General features: G+C 37.7%; 1 protein-coding gene across 1 annotated transcript in view; it reads right to left on the reverse strand.

The window, feature by feature from the left end:
• PSMB2 (proteasome 20S subunit beta 2) overlaps window positions 1–13106 on the reverse strand; it is a 35632-nt gene extending 22526 nt beyond the window's left edge. Inside the window, exons 1-3 of the mRNA XM_082613058.1 lie at window positions 12880–13106; window positions 8366–8488; window positions 5380–5450 (exon numbers count right to left, since the gene is read on the reverse strand). Of these exons, the coding sequence (XP_082469184.1) occupies window positions 5380–5450; window positions 8366–8488; window positions 12880–12970 (285 nt within the window). The 5' untranslated portion in view covers window positions 12971–13106. The remainder of the gene's footprint in view (window positions 1–5379; window positions 5451–8365; window positions 8489–12879) is intronic.
• Between the last annotated feature and the right edge of the window lie 1130 nt (window positions 13107–14236).

A 14236-nucleotide genomic window follows, 5' to 3' on the forward strand; every position in this document is an offset into this window, starting at 1 on the left:
ATGTCTGTTTCTGTGCCAATACCACGTTGTTTTGATTACTGTAGCTCTGTAGTATTTGACATCAGATCTTTAAATCATGTTATTTGGGAGCTGGAAGCAACCATAAAAATTACCCATATGCTTTTTCTCCCAAGGTTTTTCATCTAGCTCATGGGAGAGCTAGTGCTATACCTCCTGCAGCAGGGATCTTTCAATTATACTAGTTTTCAAACTTCAGTAGGAAAGGGACAGAGAAGTCACTTTTTCAAATAAAATCTTACATGGAATTCCTATATATAAAACAGGTAAAAGTTGGGAATTCTCTGGTGGTCCAGTGGTTAGGACTCGGTGTTTTCACTGCCAGAGCCCGGGTTCAATACATGGCCAGGGAACTAAGATCCCACAAGTCATGCGGCACAGCCAAACAAAAACAAAAAAAGCAAAAAAATTAAAATAGATAAAAGTTGAGCTGATCTATATGAAGCAGAGCTAAAGTTTCACTACACTGGTCTTCCTTGGTGAGTTTCCTGAGGCAATTTCATGTAATAAAGTTTCAAAACCACCATACCAGGCTGGATGATATTTTTCCAAAATTATTTCTATTGTTTGCTTGCTAAGCATTTACAGGTATAGCCCCATAAGAAGATAAATTACCAAAGGCTCATCAAGCACTTCAGAAAAGGTTCTCTGAAAACACTTTGGCCAGTGAATAGCAGTAGTAAAGTCCTGAAGATTACACACCATGGAGGCCAGCATTCTACTCGAAGCCTTGTCACAAACTCTGCATTCCCCAAGGATATCAAATCCGGCTGGTTCACCTCTCAGTTCCCACATATGTAAAATGGAGATCTCCATGGATAATAACAGATAATTTTAGGGCACTCATATGGACTACCCCAAATGTGCCACGTAATTCAGTTCAAGCAAGAAATAGCTCCATAATTTATCACTCTCCCTTCTGTAGTCCATTAATCAAATCATAAGAAGTTAAACAAGCATCACGCAAACTATGCCTGTAAGTCATTACAAATTTTTCAAAATAATCCTGTTAAAAATCTAGCAGTTCCTTAATGATGGAGTCATTTATTAAATACTTATTATTTTTCAGGGAGTTACCATTCACTCATTCAAAATATATTTTATTAAATTTATTAAACCAATGGCATACATAATTTGCCACAACTGATCACTCCTTTCTTCTTAACAGATGAAGAAAGTGAGGCTCAGGAAACATAAGTAACTTATTCAAGATTATACAAGCTAGTACATACCAGAGAAGAGATCAGAACTTTGGTATATTTGACTCCAAAATCCATGCTCAAAGAAGCCTCATAAACATTTAAGATTGGGGGGAAAAATATTTGAGATTGGGGAGTCAAACCTATAGCAAAAGCCTAATAAGCCCTTTCCCTGCTCGTTGGGGTCTAACCAGGAGCAGACCAACTTAATTGTACACATGCATCTAAATAAAAACTAAAACGAAGGCTCTTGATTTTTTCCTCCAATCTGTGTGTCTTTTTCATCTTCTCCTGCTGATTTCATATCTTTAATTCTTACATGAAGAAGTAACACCTATTCATTAAGAATACTTTAATAAAATTCCCTTCCAGTGTATAAATGCACAAAAACATTTTCAATGGTATATGTGGACCTCACTGGATGACATTTATTCAGTAAACATTTATTGAACACCTACCATGGGCATATATTCATACCTTAACTATATAATCCTATGTGGGGATCTTGACTTTTTAGTAGAACTGAACATTTCATGCCTCCCCAAATGAACAAGCACACTTGTACATTAGTCCAGTAACTAATAAAGGAGATAGTATGAAAGAGTATGATATTTGAAGTTAAGAGTCTTACTTCAGCCTTTTATAGGCGATATATGTGCCTCTGGTATACCTGGACACATAAGAGAAATATCCCTCTGGTATACTTGGACACATAAGAGAAATATTTAACCCTTCTATTAACAAGTCTTAGCATCTCTGTAAGCAAAATGGGACCAACTCATCTTATGGTATCATAAGAAGCATTAAATAAGGTCCCATATATGGTTATCTAGGATAGCACTGTCCAAGAAAACTTTCTATGATGATGAAAATGCTCTATATCTGTAATGTCCAATATGGTAGCCATTAGCCACATGTGGCTACTGAGCACTTGAAATATGGCTAATGTGACTGAGGAAACAAAGTTTTTTAAAGAAACAAAAGTTTATTTCTCTTTCAAAGTCCAGGAGACTCCCACCTAGGAAATGAATTTTAAACTAAATTGAAATAATATTTTTTATTGAAACATAGTTGATTTACAATATTACATTAGTTTCAGATATCTAACATAGGGATTCAATATTTTTATACATTATACTCCATTTAAAGTTATTACAAAATAATGGCTATATTTCCCTGTGCTGTACAATATACCCTTGCTGCTCATTTATTTTATACATAGTAGTCTGTATCTCTTAATCCCATACTTCTATCTTGCCTCTCCTCTCTTCCCTCTCCCCACTGGTAAGCACTAGTTTGTTCTCTGTATCTGTGAATCTGTTTCTGTTTTATTATATACATTTGTTTGTTTTATTTTTTAGATTCCACATATAAATGATAAGAGTACTTGTCTTTCTCTGACTTATTTCACTAAGCTTAGTACCCTCTAGGTCCATCCACATTGTTGCAAGTGGCAGAATTTCATTCTTTTTTATGGCTGAGTAATATTCTATTGTGTATATATATATATATATATACCATCTTTTTTATCCATTCATCTATTGATAATTTTAATTATTTTAAATTTAATTAGCCACATATGACTAGTGGCTACCATACTGGACTGCGTCAATCTAGAAAAAAGCCTAGCACATAATAGATGGCCAGCAAATCATTTCAACTAAAATAGCACAACAAACAATCTCCGATAGGAAACTAACTCATAGCTATTAAATTGCTTCTTCAACCAAACAGTAAGAGCAGCATAAAAACAAAAGTGAATCTATTAATTAGGTCTATGTGCCATACACTGTGCTAACAACTTTGCATGATTACCTCATTTAATCTTTATAATAATTCTATGAAGTAGGTGCCATTATTTTATAAGTAGGGAAATTAAGCTTAGAATTTGTCCAAAGACACATAGCTAGCAAGTCAGTGGGCAAAGACTTAAACCCAGGCAGTGTAATTCCAGACACTGTGTTTAACCAGCAAGCTAAACCACCTACATCTTAAAGAACCAATTTATATAAAATTGGCAAACAGCACAGTACACAGAAACTGGAAATCAAACAATTTGAGCTACAGACACAAAGTTACACATGCTAACTGGCTGACTCAAAGTAAGTCTCATGTGCCAACTGGTGTGACTGTTATATGTATGTACCAAATCTAGTGACTTTTTAGTTATTAGGAAGACTGAAAAACCACCATCACCTCTCTCCCCATAATAAAATGACTGAAATACGAATTAGTATTTTAGAACTAACAATCTATTTTGACTGGAGGGTGAGGGAGCAGGGATTGGACCTAGAAGCACAAGGCAGAGGTAATCAATATTTACAAGAGCCCCATGCCACTGTCTACAAGGGATATTTATTTGTTAAGACATCAAACATCTCTGCTAGATTAATCGGATTCACTACATTTGCATGAAGCACATTGCCACTCTTATCTCAATTCTAAAAGAAGCTTAACTCACTTATGTCTGTAGCATTTAAGACAAAGTGTTTATTGTGCCCAAAGCTGGAATTCTTATTCCAATTCTGCCTGACAAGTCAGAGGAATATTTTACACACCAAGCCACAGCACACTCTTTACTGAACACCACAGGAACTTCTAAGTGGCAGGAAAGGTCATACGTGATTCATTTTCCTCTCTCGTGGAGGAATGAACAAAAAAGGCCACTGACCTTTCACCCAGATCAAAACAATGCATGTAAATGTCTCCTCTCCCCTATCCATCATGTTTCTAGCTTCTCTTCAAACTTCATAATCCTTCATATTGCACAAACCCCCTGGTCAAAGACAGCAAAAAGAGATCCTATTTATTGAAGATAACTAATGAGAACCTACTGTATAGTTCAGGGAACTTGACTCAATGCTCTGTGGTGACCTAAATGGGAAGGAAATCCAAAAAAGAGAGGATATATGTATATGTATAGCTGATTCACTTTGCTGTACAGTAGAAACTACAACATTGTAAAGCAACTGTACTCCAATAAAAATTAATTTAAAAAGGAGGTTCTATTTATTGAGTTCTCAATTCAGTATTATTAGGCACTAGAAAATAAACTGCTTTAAAGATCTGTAAAAAATAACTAAAATAAACCAAAAGCCTGTATTTGTTTTGATTTCTGTCATAACTCAGCTCAAGCAAGTCCAGATGGAAAAAACAAAACACACAAAACAAAACCTATATGTTCTAGAAACATTACTGAAAATCCAAGGAGCTGTCAAGGCAGAACAGGCAGTAATTATGGCACCATTAGTGTAGCTTTTGCCTGACCTGCTGTGTGACCTGGAGCTAATCCCTTTGCCACTTCATGCTTTTCATTCCGTATCACTGATAGAGAATTAACTGCTATATTATCTCAGCGGACTAGTGAGTAGATTAAATTATTAAGCAAAATGCTTTGGGCAAAAGTCATATGACTGTTAAATATTATGATTTACAAGCATTCATTTCCTTAGCACTCCTGCGGAGTTAGGAAGTTATCTCGATTTCATAGATGAGTAAACAGGCACAGGGGGTAAGGTCACATGGTAAAGCTCCGTTTACAAAGTCCCTGTGGGAAGGGAATAATACACACCTTCAGCAATCATACTAACATTCTTAGCACCTCCTATACAATCTTTAATACAGTCAAGCCTTTTTTTCCCCTTTCTTTCTTTTTGCATTCAATCCTTAACTTAATGTTGCATCTTTTAACATGCTGTCAATGGAACAGTAACGGCTCTAAGGTAACAACAAGGCCGGAATAAGTGAGAAAGAATAATTCTGTGTGCATAGGCAAGAAGAGTCATTGAAAGACACAGTTAATCTCAAAATGAAATTTGTATTATTATTTTTAAGGTTTTATCTCTACTACCGAGTAATTCAACCATGGGAAATAAGAAACATGGTTTGCTATGAAAACACTGAAAAAAAATTAAAAGGCCATCACAGGGCCTTCCTGTTGGTGTACCCCATCCAAATTCTCTGCAATGTATATTCACCCTCTGGGCTTTAATTAGCAACTATGCAGAAAGAAAAAACAAATCCAACAAGACTGAAAAATAACAAGTAGTAATGCTAAGGGCTCAGGAAGGCCAAATAGGGCAAAAATACTACTCGTGTGAAACAGGAACAGAAAAGAAGCACAGATTTCTCTGCTCCTAAGGCTGCTTGCTATATTGCTTACCCGACTCCGAAGATAGTCAGCCAGGTTTCGGCGAGTGAAATTAGCTGCTGCTGTAGGAGACAATTCATAACCTGGTATGAAAGATAAATAATCATATTTAAAGTGAAGCAGAAGGAATATCAGTACCCAAATCCTTCCACTACTCCTGTTCTTACAGCCTACCACCCTCTGGACATTCAGAGTATACACCGAATAAAGAGTACAATCATACTTCTTGTCAACGGTTGTGAAATAGCTAATTAGTACTGGCAGTAATTACTGTTCATAAAACAGAACCAAGGTAACTATTCTACAGCGAGATCAAATTCATAGCCTTGCTCAAGCTATTCCTTCATCAACAGACTGTGGTTTCCTCTGTAGAAGGAAAGAGGTACAAATACACAGGTGTTGGAAAAAAAGAAAGAGGTCTTGAGATGGCAATTTTTAAAATTTATATAAAAAACGATATCGGGAAAAGAGCGGCTGGAAATTAGGATAGCCTCAGAGACATACTTTATAAGGTTTTCTTTTCTTTAAAAAAAAAAAAGACATTTTATTAAGAAGTGTAATATTTTCAAAAGTACAAGCCACAGGGAAAAAATGCTTCTACCACTATCTACAATATTTAAAAAATAGAGGATCTCGGGCTTCTCTGGTGGCACAGTGGTTGAGGGTCCGCCTGCCGATGCAGGGGACACAGGTTCGTGCCCCGGTCCGGGAAGATCCCACATGCCGCGGAGCGGCTGGGCCCGTGAGCCATGGCCGCTGAGCCTGCACATCCGGAGCCTGTGCTCCGCAACACGAGAGGCCACAACAGTGAGAGGCCTGCGTACCGCAAAAAAAAAAAAAAAAAAAATAGAGGATCTCCAGCATAAAACCTCTGAATAAAGTTGTAATGCCAGCAAAAGTACAGCCCAGAGGAATGGCGTCAGGTGTGCATTAACAATGCACTCACTTTGGGAATTAATACCCCAGTAAAATGGGGCTAGTGCCAAAAGACACAAGAATGACCCACAATTCAGTAGACCCACACAGAATATGCCAGTTTGGAAAGATAGCATGTGGTTATTTCCTACAACATTCCAAACACCAGTGTCACAGCAGGTAAGATATAGATTAAAATTCTAACAAATATTTATGCAACAGCTACTATGTTTCAGGGTCTATGCTAGGTGCTTTCACATACATTACTGAATTTCATCCTTATAAAAAGTCTACTAGTACATGTTAAACTATGATGGAAGCAATTCTGAATAAGCAGGGATGCTTTTCAATTCTCTACCTAACCCTCTATAAACAGTACTAAGGATTTGACAGTTATCTTAATGGCAGAAATGTCTGATGCCTGACCATCTGCATATAGATTTTTCTTTCTTTCCCTTATTTTGGCTTAGCTCTTAAATTTTAATATGCATAAGAGTTACTGTGTAAGGATACATGCACAAAACTATACTTGACAGGTAACTTAAGGGGTTGTTTTTTTTTTTTTTTTGGCTGCACCACGCAGCATATGGGATCTTAGTTCCCCAACCAGGGATCGAACCCACGCTCCCTGCATTGGAAGCGTGGAGTCTTAACCACTGGACCACCAGAGAAGTCCCCGGCTTAAGGGGTTTAGTCATACACAATTTTTAGTATATAACTTACCTTACTTTTAGTCATATACAATTTTTGTTTTATGCACTGAATTTAGACCCTGACAGCTACGTAACAGAAACTCTCTGGTTTATTCCTCCTCCCTCTCCCTGGGACAGGTCAGTGAAGTATTGCTCTACTGACTGTACTTCAGAAACACTGGCATCCTTCGCAGGCCATGTAGGCAATAAGTAGAGTTGTTAAAAAATAATTATTAAACTATTCTAAACTTGCTTAAACCTAAACACCATGTACTTTAGGTTCCTGAATGGCAGGAACTGAACCATATTCATCTTTGAATTCTCTGTGGTACTAGGCAGAGTGCTTATCATAGATGAGGCCCTCAAAAATATTTACAGAATTTAATGCATGATGCTAAGTCTGCTGCCTAAAAAACTATATAAATAGATCATATCTAGTCATTTTACACATACAATTATATTCAAATTAAGCTCCTTCACAGTGCCACACTATAGCAGTGCTGTGTATAACAGTATTATTACACTGTGAAGTAAGTAACTGGAAGGAAGGTTCTTTCTGCTGCAGCATCACTATAAACTTCCCTGGATCAGAGGGCTAGTGGCTAGTAGTATTTCACAGGGAGGCTTTCCCAGTGGATTAGAGTTCATCAGCCGCAGAGAGAGCTCACAAAATATCTCACAAAAATCCTAATTATCTCCCTAGACAAGAACCTACCAGAGAGACAAGGCAGAACCCTTTTATGACACAGTAAATCTCCTACAATTACACAGAGTTTAAAGTTTACAAAGCATTTTCATACATATTATTCATTAATATTATTATAATACCATTTTATTTGTTTGTTTGTTTTTTGGCTATGCCACACGGCTTGCAGGATCTCAGTTCCCCGACCAGGGATTGAACCCGTGCCCCCTGCAATGGAAGCATGGAGCCCTAACCACTGGACCGCCAGGGAATTCCCAATAATACCATTTTAGAGATAAGGAAAATAAAGGTTCCGAGAGAATAAGTGATTTGTCACATAAAAAAAAATAGTAAAACCAAGTTTAACTTAGGTCTTTTAGCTCTGAGATTTCAGATATACTTTAGCTCAAATCACATTCTCTAACACTTAAAAAGTCTGATATTAACATGCTCATTTTTCAAGATGGTATTAGTTTTATCCCCCAAGTATTAGTGTTGTAATGGCTCTCTTTTCTGCTCTGGGATTTTTGTAGGAAATCTTTAGGATCAGAAGGAGGATCTAGCTAAGGCTTTAAAAATAAGAAGACTCAAATAAAAATAAGACCACATTGGTCCGCTCATGTATAGAACTGCCAGTAGAGAATATTCTCTTTCAATACAAATTTAAAGACAAACCCACCAAAGCCACTTTCTAAGTATTACCCACCATTTCGCATCTTATAGAGCTGCACGTTTTTCTGAATATATTCTGCAAACTGTACAGTGTCTCCAGACTCTCCAACACATAGGAGTAAGATTTTTTCACTCATCTTAAACATCTTGTCATGATCTGCTCAAAGAAAAAAACACAGTGTTAGAAACTGCCTTATCAGAAATTTATTCTTATTACATAGGCAACCACAAACAGGTTTATCAATTACTATACTGAATAATTTTATGAATCACTGTTTTTAGAAGACTTTAATGGGCAACTGTATCAATTACTCTCTTTCACTCTGCATGTTAAATTCATCTCCATATTTTATTAATATCAATTTCAGCTGGAGAATATATGTAAAAGCTGATAACTGAAAATATACATAAAAACATCAAGGCACTTGAAATGCAATGAACAACAATTAAAGAAACTGAAGGAATCAAGCCAATGGCCATTATCTTTAGGCTCATGATTACAAAGCCCTGAAATGTCTCTACAAATACAAATGTTAATTATTACATATACACATAAAAAAACATATATGAAAACTACCGGTGCTACAATTAAGAAACCATGTCAAGAAAGAACAAAAAAATCAACTGAGAGTATAAATCACCGTAGAAAGTAAGCCAACTCCATTTCCAAAGCAAAGAGAAAGTTAAAATGAATGCCAAAGCAAAAATTCTAACAAATATTGTAATACTAAGCTATTTTAAAATACCTCAAAAATCCCAATGCTCTAATCTTATCTAACTGAACCAGACTCATTCAGATTAAACAGATAAATAAATATTCAGATAGCAATTAATGCCCAAGGAAGAAAACTCCATATTCAGTCTGTAGCTTCAGAAAAAGGCTAAATCTCCCTATCTTACTCTCACTTTCACTTTTCATTTTTCAAATAGTGCTGAATAATCTTCTCTGGGAGACATGCTTCCTGTTTGAAAGCTTCTGAAATGTCAAAATCTCTTAATAGGATTTAAAAAACAGAATGCTACAGTTAAGTACTTTACAAGTGTTTGAGAGTTGTAGATACCAGTAATTTGGTTTCCTAGACTTTGCGGGGGAAGAGGGGGAACCACATAAAATGTGCCTGTAGATAGTATCAAATTGCCTTGAAACTCCTAAATAAACACACTTTTATTTGTTACAGGCTACAGGAGATTTAAAGACTATTAATTTGCAAAACTGTTTATGAAAGAAAAAAATTCACTTATAAATATATTATCTATGCAAAGAAAAAGAACCAAAAGAGAATTAGATGCCACTGGCATCTGAGTTCTTGCCAGTGACAAAAGTACAGGCAATTTTTATTTCCTTCATTATGCTTATGAGTATTTCCTAAAATGTCTATACTTAATACGCATCATCTTTGTAAGAAAATATTGCTTAATAAGTTTACTTTATTATCATAATGAGAAAAAAAGCTGTTCTTATTTCAGGGGGCGGGGGAGCTTGTTTACAAAGAATTTATGTTACAATAAGAAGAAATGCTAAATTTTGAGACAGTAAACTGTTCAATTTTTAAATGAACTTAATTCAAGGCCAAAAGTGTTTTTTAAACATCTATTGTGTGGCCAGTGATTGGTGAAGGGGGATATAAAAAAAAAAGTGATAGATGCTAATTACTCCTTGAGTTATGCAGGAAATAGCCTATGTAGCTCTAGGAAATTTCTGATCCTTGACAAAGAACTTACAAGATCCACAAACATGATACAAACAGACAACAAAATAAGCAACATGAGTGTACAATACTCTAGACTGGAACCCAGTAGACCTTGGTTATAATCTGGGTTCAGCACTCTGAACTCGGGCAAATTATTTGCCCTTTCTAAGCCAGTTTCCAAGTGTGTAACATGGTAATACTATCACTTACACCTGCCTAACTCATAGGTGGGGAAAACTGTACATGTACAATATTATCATACTCAGTGTGAGACAATGTAGTTCAGATTATACATGTTACAGGAATTCAGAAAAAAGAGCAATCTGTGTGGGCTGAGGTACTGTAATTTAAAAGCAATTCTATACAGGCCAGAAGAGAAATGAAATGTGGCATATAACCACACTGAAGAATTGTGCCATTTTAATAAGCAAGCAATCTCTGGGAAATATCTCCTCTATAGTATCAAAATATCTTACAAAGTGACAAACCAAAAAACTGATTGGAAGTATCACTCTCATTTTATACCTGGAGAAAAATGAATCTCAAAAAGTTATTCATTTTCAGCATTCTTGCCTACTCTACACAGTTCCTTCATGAAAAGAAAGGTAGGAAAAAGTCCTCATGCTACTCCAAAGCTTCTACCATAAACATTTTTATATCGAAAAACACTATAGGGAAAATCAAAGCTGAGTACAGTTATTTCCAACCATTTTTCAAGAACTAACTCAAATTCATCTTTCTTCTACAGACCACAGTGATTTCTTTTCTCTGAATACCATAAGGATTTACTTTTGAAACCACTGATTTAAAAACTAACCTAATACTTACTAGTGATACTTCTTTCATCATACAAAATCATCTTGTAGTATTTATTTCCTGGTTTTTTAATGTCTTAGATCCCTTTATGGATTATACCCAATACACTGCATACCCTATAACACCTAGAAGTACTGTGTATGTATGTAGGCTTAAAACACATTTTATTTTTCAAAATGATTTCATATTCATTAATGTGATGAAACAGAACACCTATAAAGGTACTGACTTTGTTATAGCTCTATCTAGACACTACCTCATGCTAAACTCACTTGCGTGTCAAAGGTCTTAATATTCAAAATAATGGACAGATTTACCCTCAAAAAAACAAATTGACTCTTTTGGAAAACACGGTTTACAAATAAAATTTCTACAAACTAATCATGGAATTTCATAATTTGACTCGAGGAACAATCCATACTATAAATGTTTTAAAATTTAATAATTTTTCTTTCTTTAAGCCCAAAATGAACTGTTACCTGCCCTCAAAGCTTTCCCTAGTCTCTACAACTAGAATCTCTTCTTCCTCTGGTGTACCTAAAAACAACTCTGCTTCCTCTGCACTACCTGAGAAGCTTGATTGTACTTTTCATATGCAGCATCATTTTCTAGCTTGTGTCATAATTATTTGTACACATATCTGAATCCCTTATTAAATTGTAACTTCTAAGATAAGGGCCACATCTTATTCTTCTTTGCATCCCTTCAGCACCTAGCACTGTAATGGACACATAGGTGCCCAAAACCTATTTGTCAAATGAACATTAAATCATCTGAGCCAAAGTATAATACTCTTAACAGCAGTATGCCTATGATCAATCACAAAAACCCACTCTTCAATTCCACAGATCAGCAACCAAAATCTTTTAAAAATTATTTATTGAGTACTGACTGTAGGGAGACAGTATAGTATAGCAGTTATGGCAAAAGATATGGAGTCAAACTGCATAGGTTTGAACCTGGGTTCTGCCACTTGTGGCCTTAGGCAAGTTTCTTAACCTCTATGCCTCCGAACTGTCATCTGTAAAGTGGCAATGTAATAGCACCCATTTCAAAAGGGTAAATGAATTAATGTAAATTGCTTAAAATAATACATACATAAGTGCTTAGTATGTTTACTACTAAGTATTTGTCATGGTGTTAAACATTTGCACAAAACTTTTTCACTCAATCCTCCCAACAAGCTTTTGAGGTTGGTATTACTAACCCGATTTAGCAGATGAGGAAATCTGGGCACTGAGAAAAAAACTTGTACAAAGTCATAAAGCAAATAAGTGACAGGACTCCAGTTTCCTAACTCCACTAGCTACTTAAATGTAAGGAAAACTAGGCAGCCAGTGCCCTGGAAAAGAAGGATCAGAGCTAAGACTCGGGAAGATACAGGCCGCGGAAGGGAAATGCCAGGTTTCTAGCCCCACAGTCTCTCACTCTCCCCAAGATCCCACCTTATGCTGCCAGCAAACTAACGTCATCAGCCCGACAACAGGAAATTTATCAGAGATTAGGGGATCTAGGAATCCTGGAGCCAGGCTGGCGCTCAGACTCTTAAAAACTTAATTCCCGGGCCTCCCTGGTGGCGCAGTGGTTGAGAGTCCGCCTGCCGATGCAGGGGATACGGGTTCGTGCCCCGGTCTGGGAGGATCCCATATGCCGCGGAGCGGCTGGGCCCGTGAGCCATGGCCGCTAAGCCTGTGCGTCCGGAGCCTGTGCTCCGCAACGGGAGAGGCCACAACAGTGAGAGGCCCGCGTACTGCAAAAAAAAAAAAAAAAAAAAAAAAAAACTTAATTCCCTTAAGCAACTCTTGCCCAGCAAGCACTCAGCAAAAGCCAGAGAAGAGTACTGACCCAGGAGCCCTGGGAGGAGCGAAAGTCAAGGCCCTAAACTTGTCTTCCTCTTTCCTAATTCTAAAACTAAGCAAGTGCAGACCAGGGCAGTCGGGGTTCCACCTCCCTGGTACTCACCCAACCGCCCCCCCCCCCACCACGAACTCCTCCCGGCTGCCCCTATACCCAGGCCCGGGCCTCCACTGTTTCCTCTCACCGTCCTTCATCTGGACAATATTGCTAGCGGCCACCCGGTCGGAGGCGACAAGGACATAGTCAGGGCCCTGGATGCCGATGAGGTACTCCATGGTGGCAGGAGGCCGGGGACTGCAGGTTCGATGGAGCGCGGGACTGGCGGGCTTCTCGACCTCACCGGTGAGACAGCACGACCGAGCGAAGATCCGCGCGACGCAGACTTCGCTACCGTCCCGGCCATCGGCGCTCTTGGATGACGTACAACTGTCGCGAGAGTTTGGAAAGTGGGCGTGTGTGAAAATCTTTCCTCGCCTTTTGGCTCTGTCCAGGTCTCTTGCAATCCCGGCGGTACACACCGCTTAACTTGTGTAATGCCTAGTTTCTTTATTTATAACTGAGAGTTTAAAACTCGCTTGAGGAGGGAATCATGCACTATATATAAGGTGCCGAGCACACGTGTTTGCCAAAAGGCATGCGTCTCTGGATGGCTGTTTCCCTTCGGTGCTCGGTAAAATATCGCCAGAAACCCCTTCCCTGCGAGCTAGTAGGAACAAAAAAACTTGAAGGACCCCTTTTTACATGTTTCATAAAAGTAAAATACGAATGAGTTAAAGATCTAAGCATGAAGACTAAAATCGTAAAAGATCTTTCTATGATGTTCCAACCTCAAATTATATGTAGTTGCTACCTCTAGTAACGGTGATTCGAAGGGAGCACTTTCACTTTTTATTTTGTACACATCTGTATTATTTGAATGTTTCACAATGCTGACGTATTACTCATATTTTAATAGGAAAGAGCACAGCCATCCCTTTATATGTTGCAGCCATTCTGGTGAAAGCTGATATATTCCATGATTAGTTTGTGACATTCGAATGGTTTCACAATTGAGTCTTCATACTAGCCATACTAGCTGCCTCAGAAATGGAAAACCGGTTGCAATTGTATCTCCAAACACAACCGTGCAATTCACTTGTTTCTGCAGAAATGTGTAGCCCTTACTCCCTTCTGAATGTTTCTTTCAGCTCTCTGCCCATGAAGGAACATAGAGCCTGAGGAGTTTGGGGTAGCCCATCTATCACGGGATGATGCCAGAGGCAAGTGAGGTCATTAAGTCAAGCATTCCACTATGAACACAGATGCATCCATCATCCTAGAAAGATCCTTTTTTAAACACCACTGGGAAAGAAGTCTCTCAAGCCTCTCTCCCTTTCTCTTTCTCTTTCTCTGTCATTTTGCTTGCGTTTTACAATTGCAAAAATTACATAGTTATACTATACACACACATACACAAATAATACAGAAACGAAGAGTGAATTATTTCTCCTCCCGCTCAAGGTAACTACTCACCAAATGTCTGTATCCTTCCAGACCTTTTT

The sequence above is a fragment of the Mesoplodon mirus genome, assembly GCF_964341445.2.
Source record: "Mesoplodon mirus genome assembly, chromosome: 3".
NCBI classification, from domain to species: domain Eukaryota; kingdom Metazoa; phylum Chordata; class Mammalia; order Artiodactyla; family Ziphiidae; genus Mesoplodon; species Mesoplodon mirus.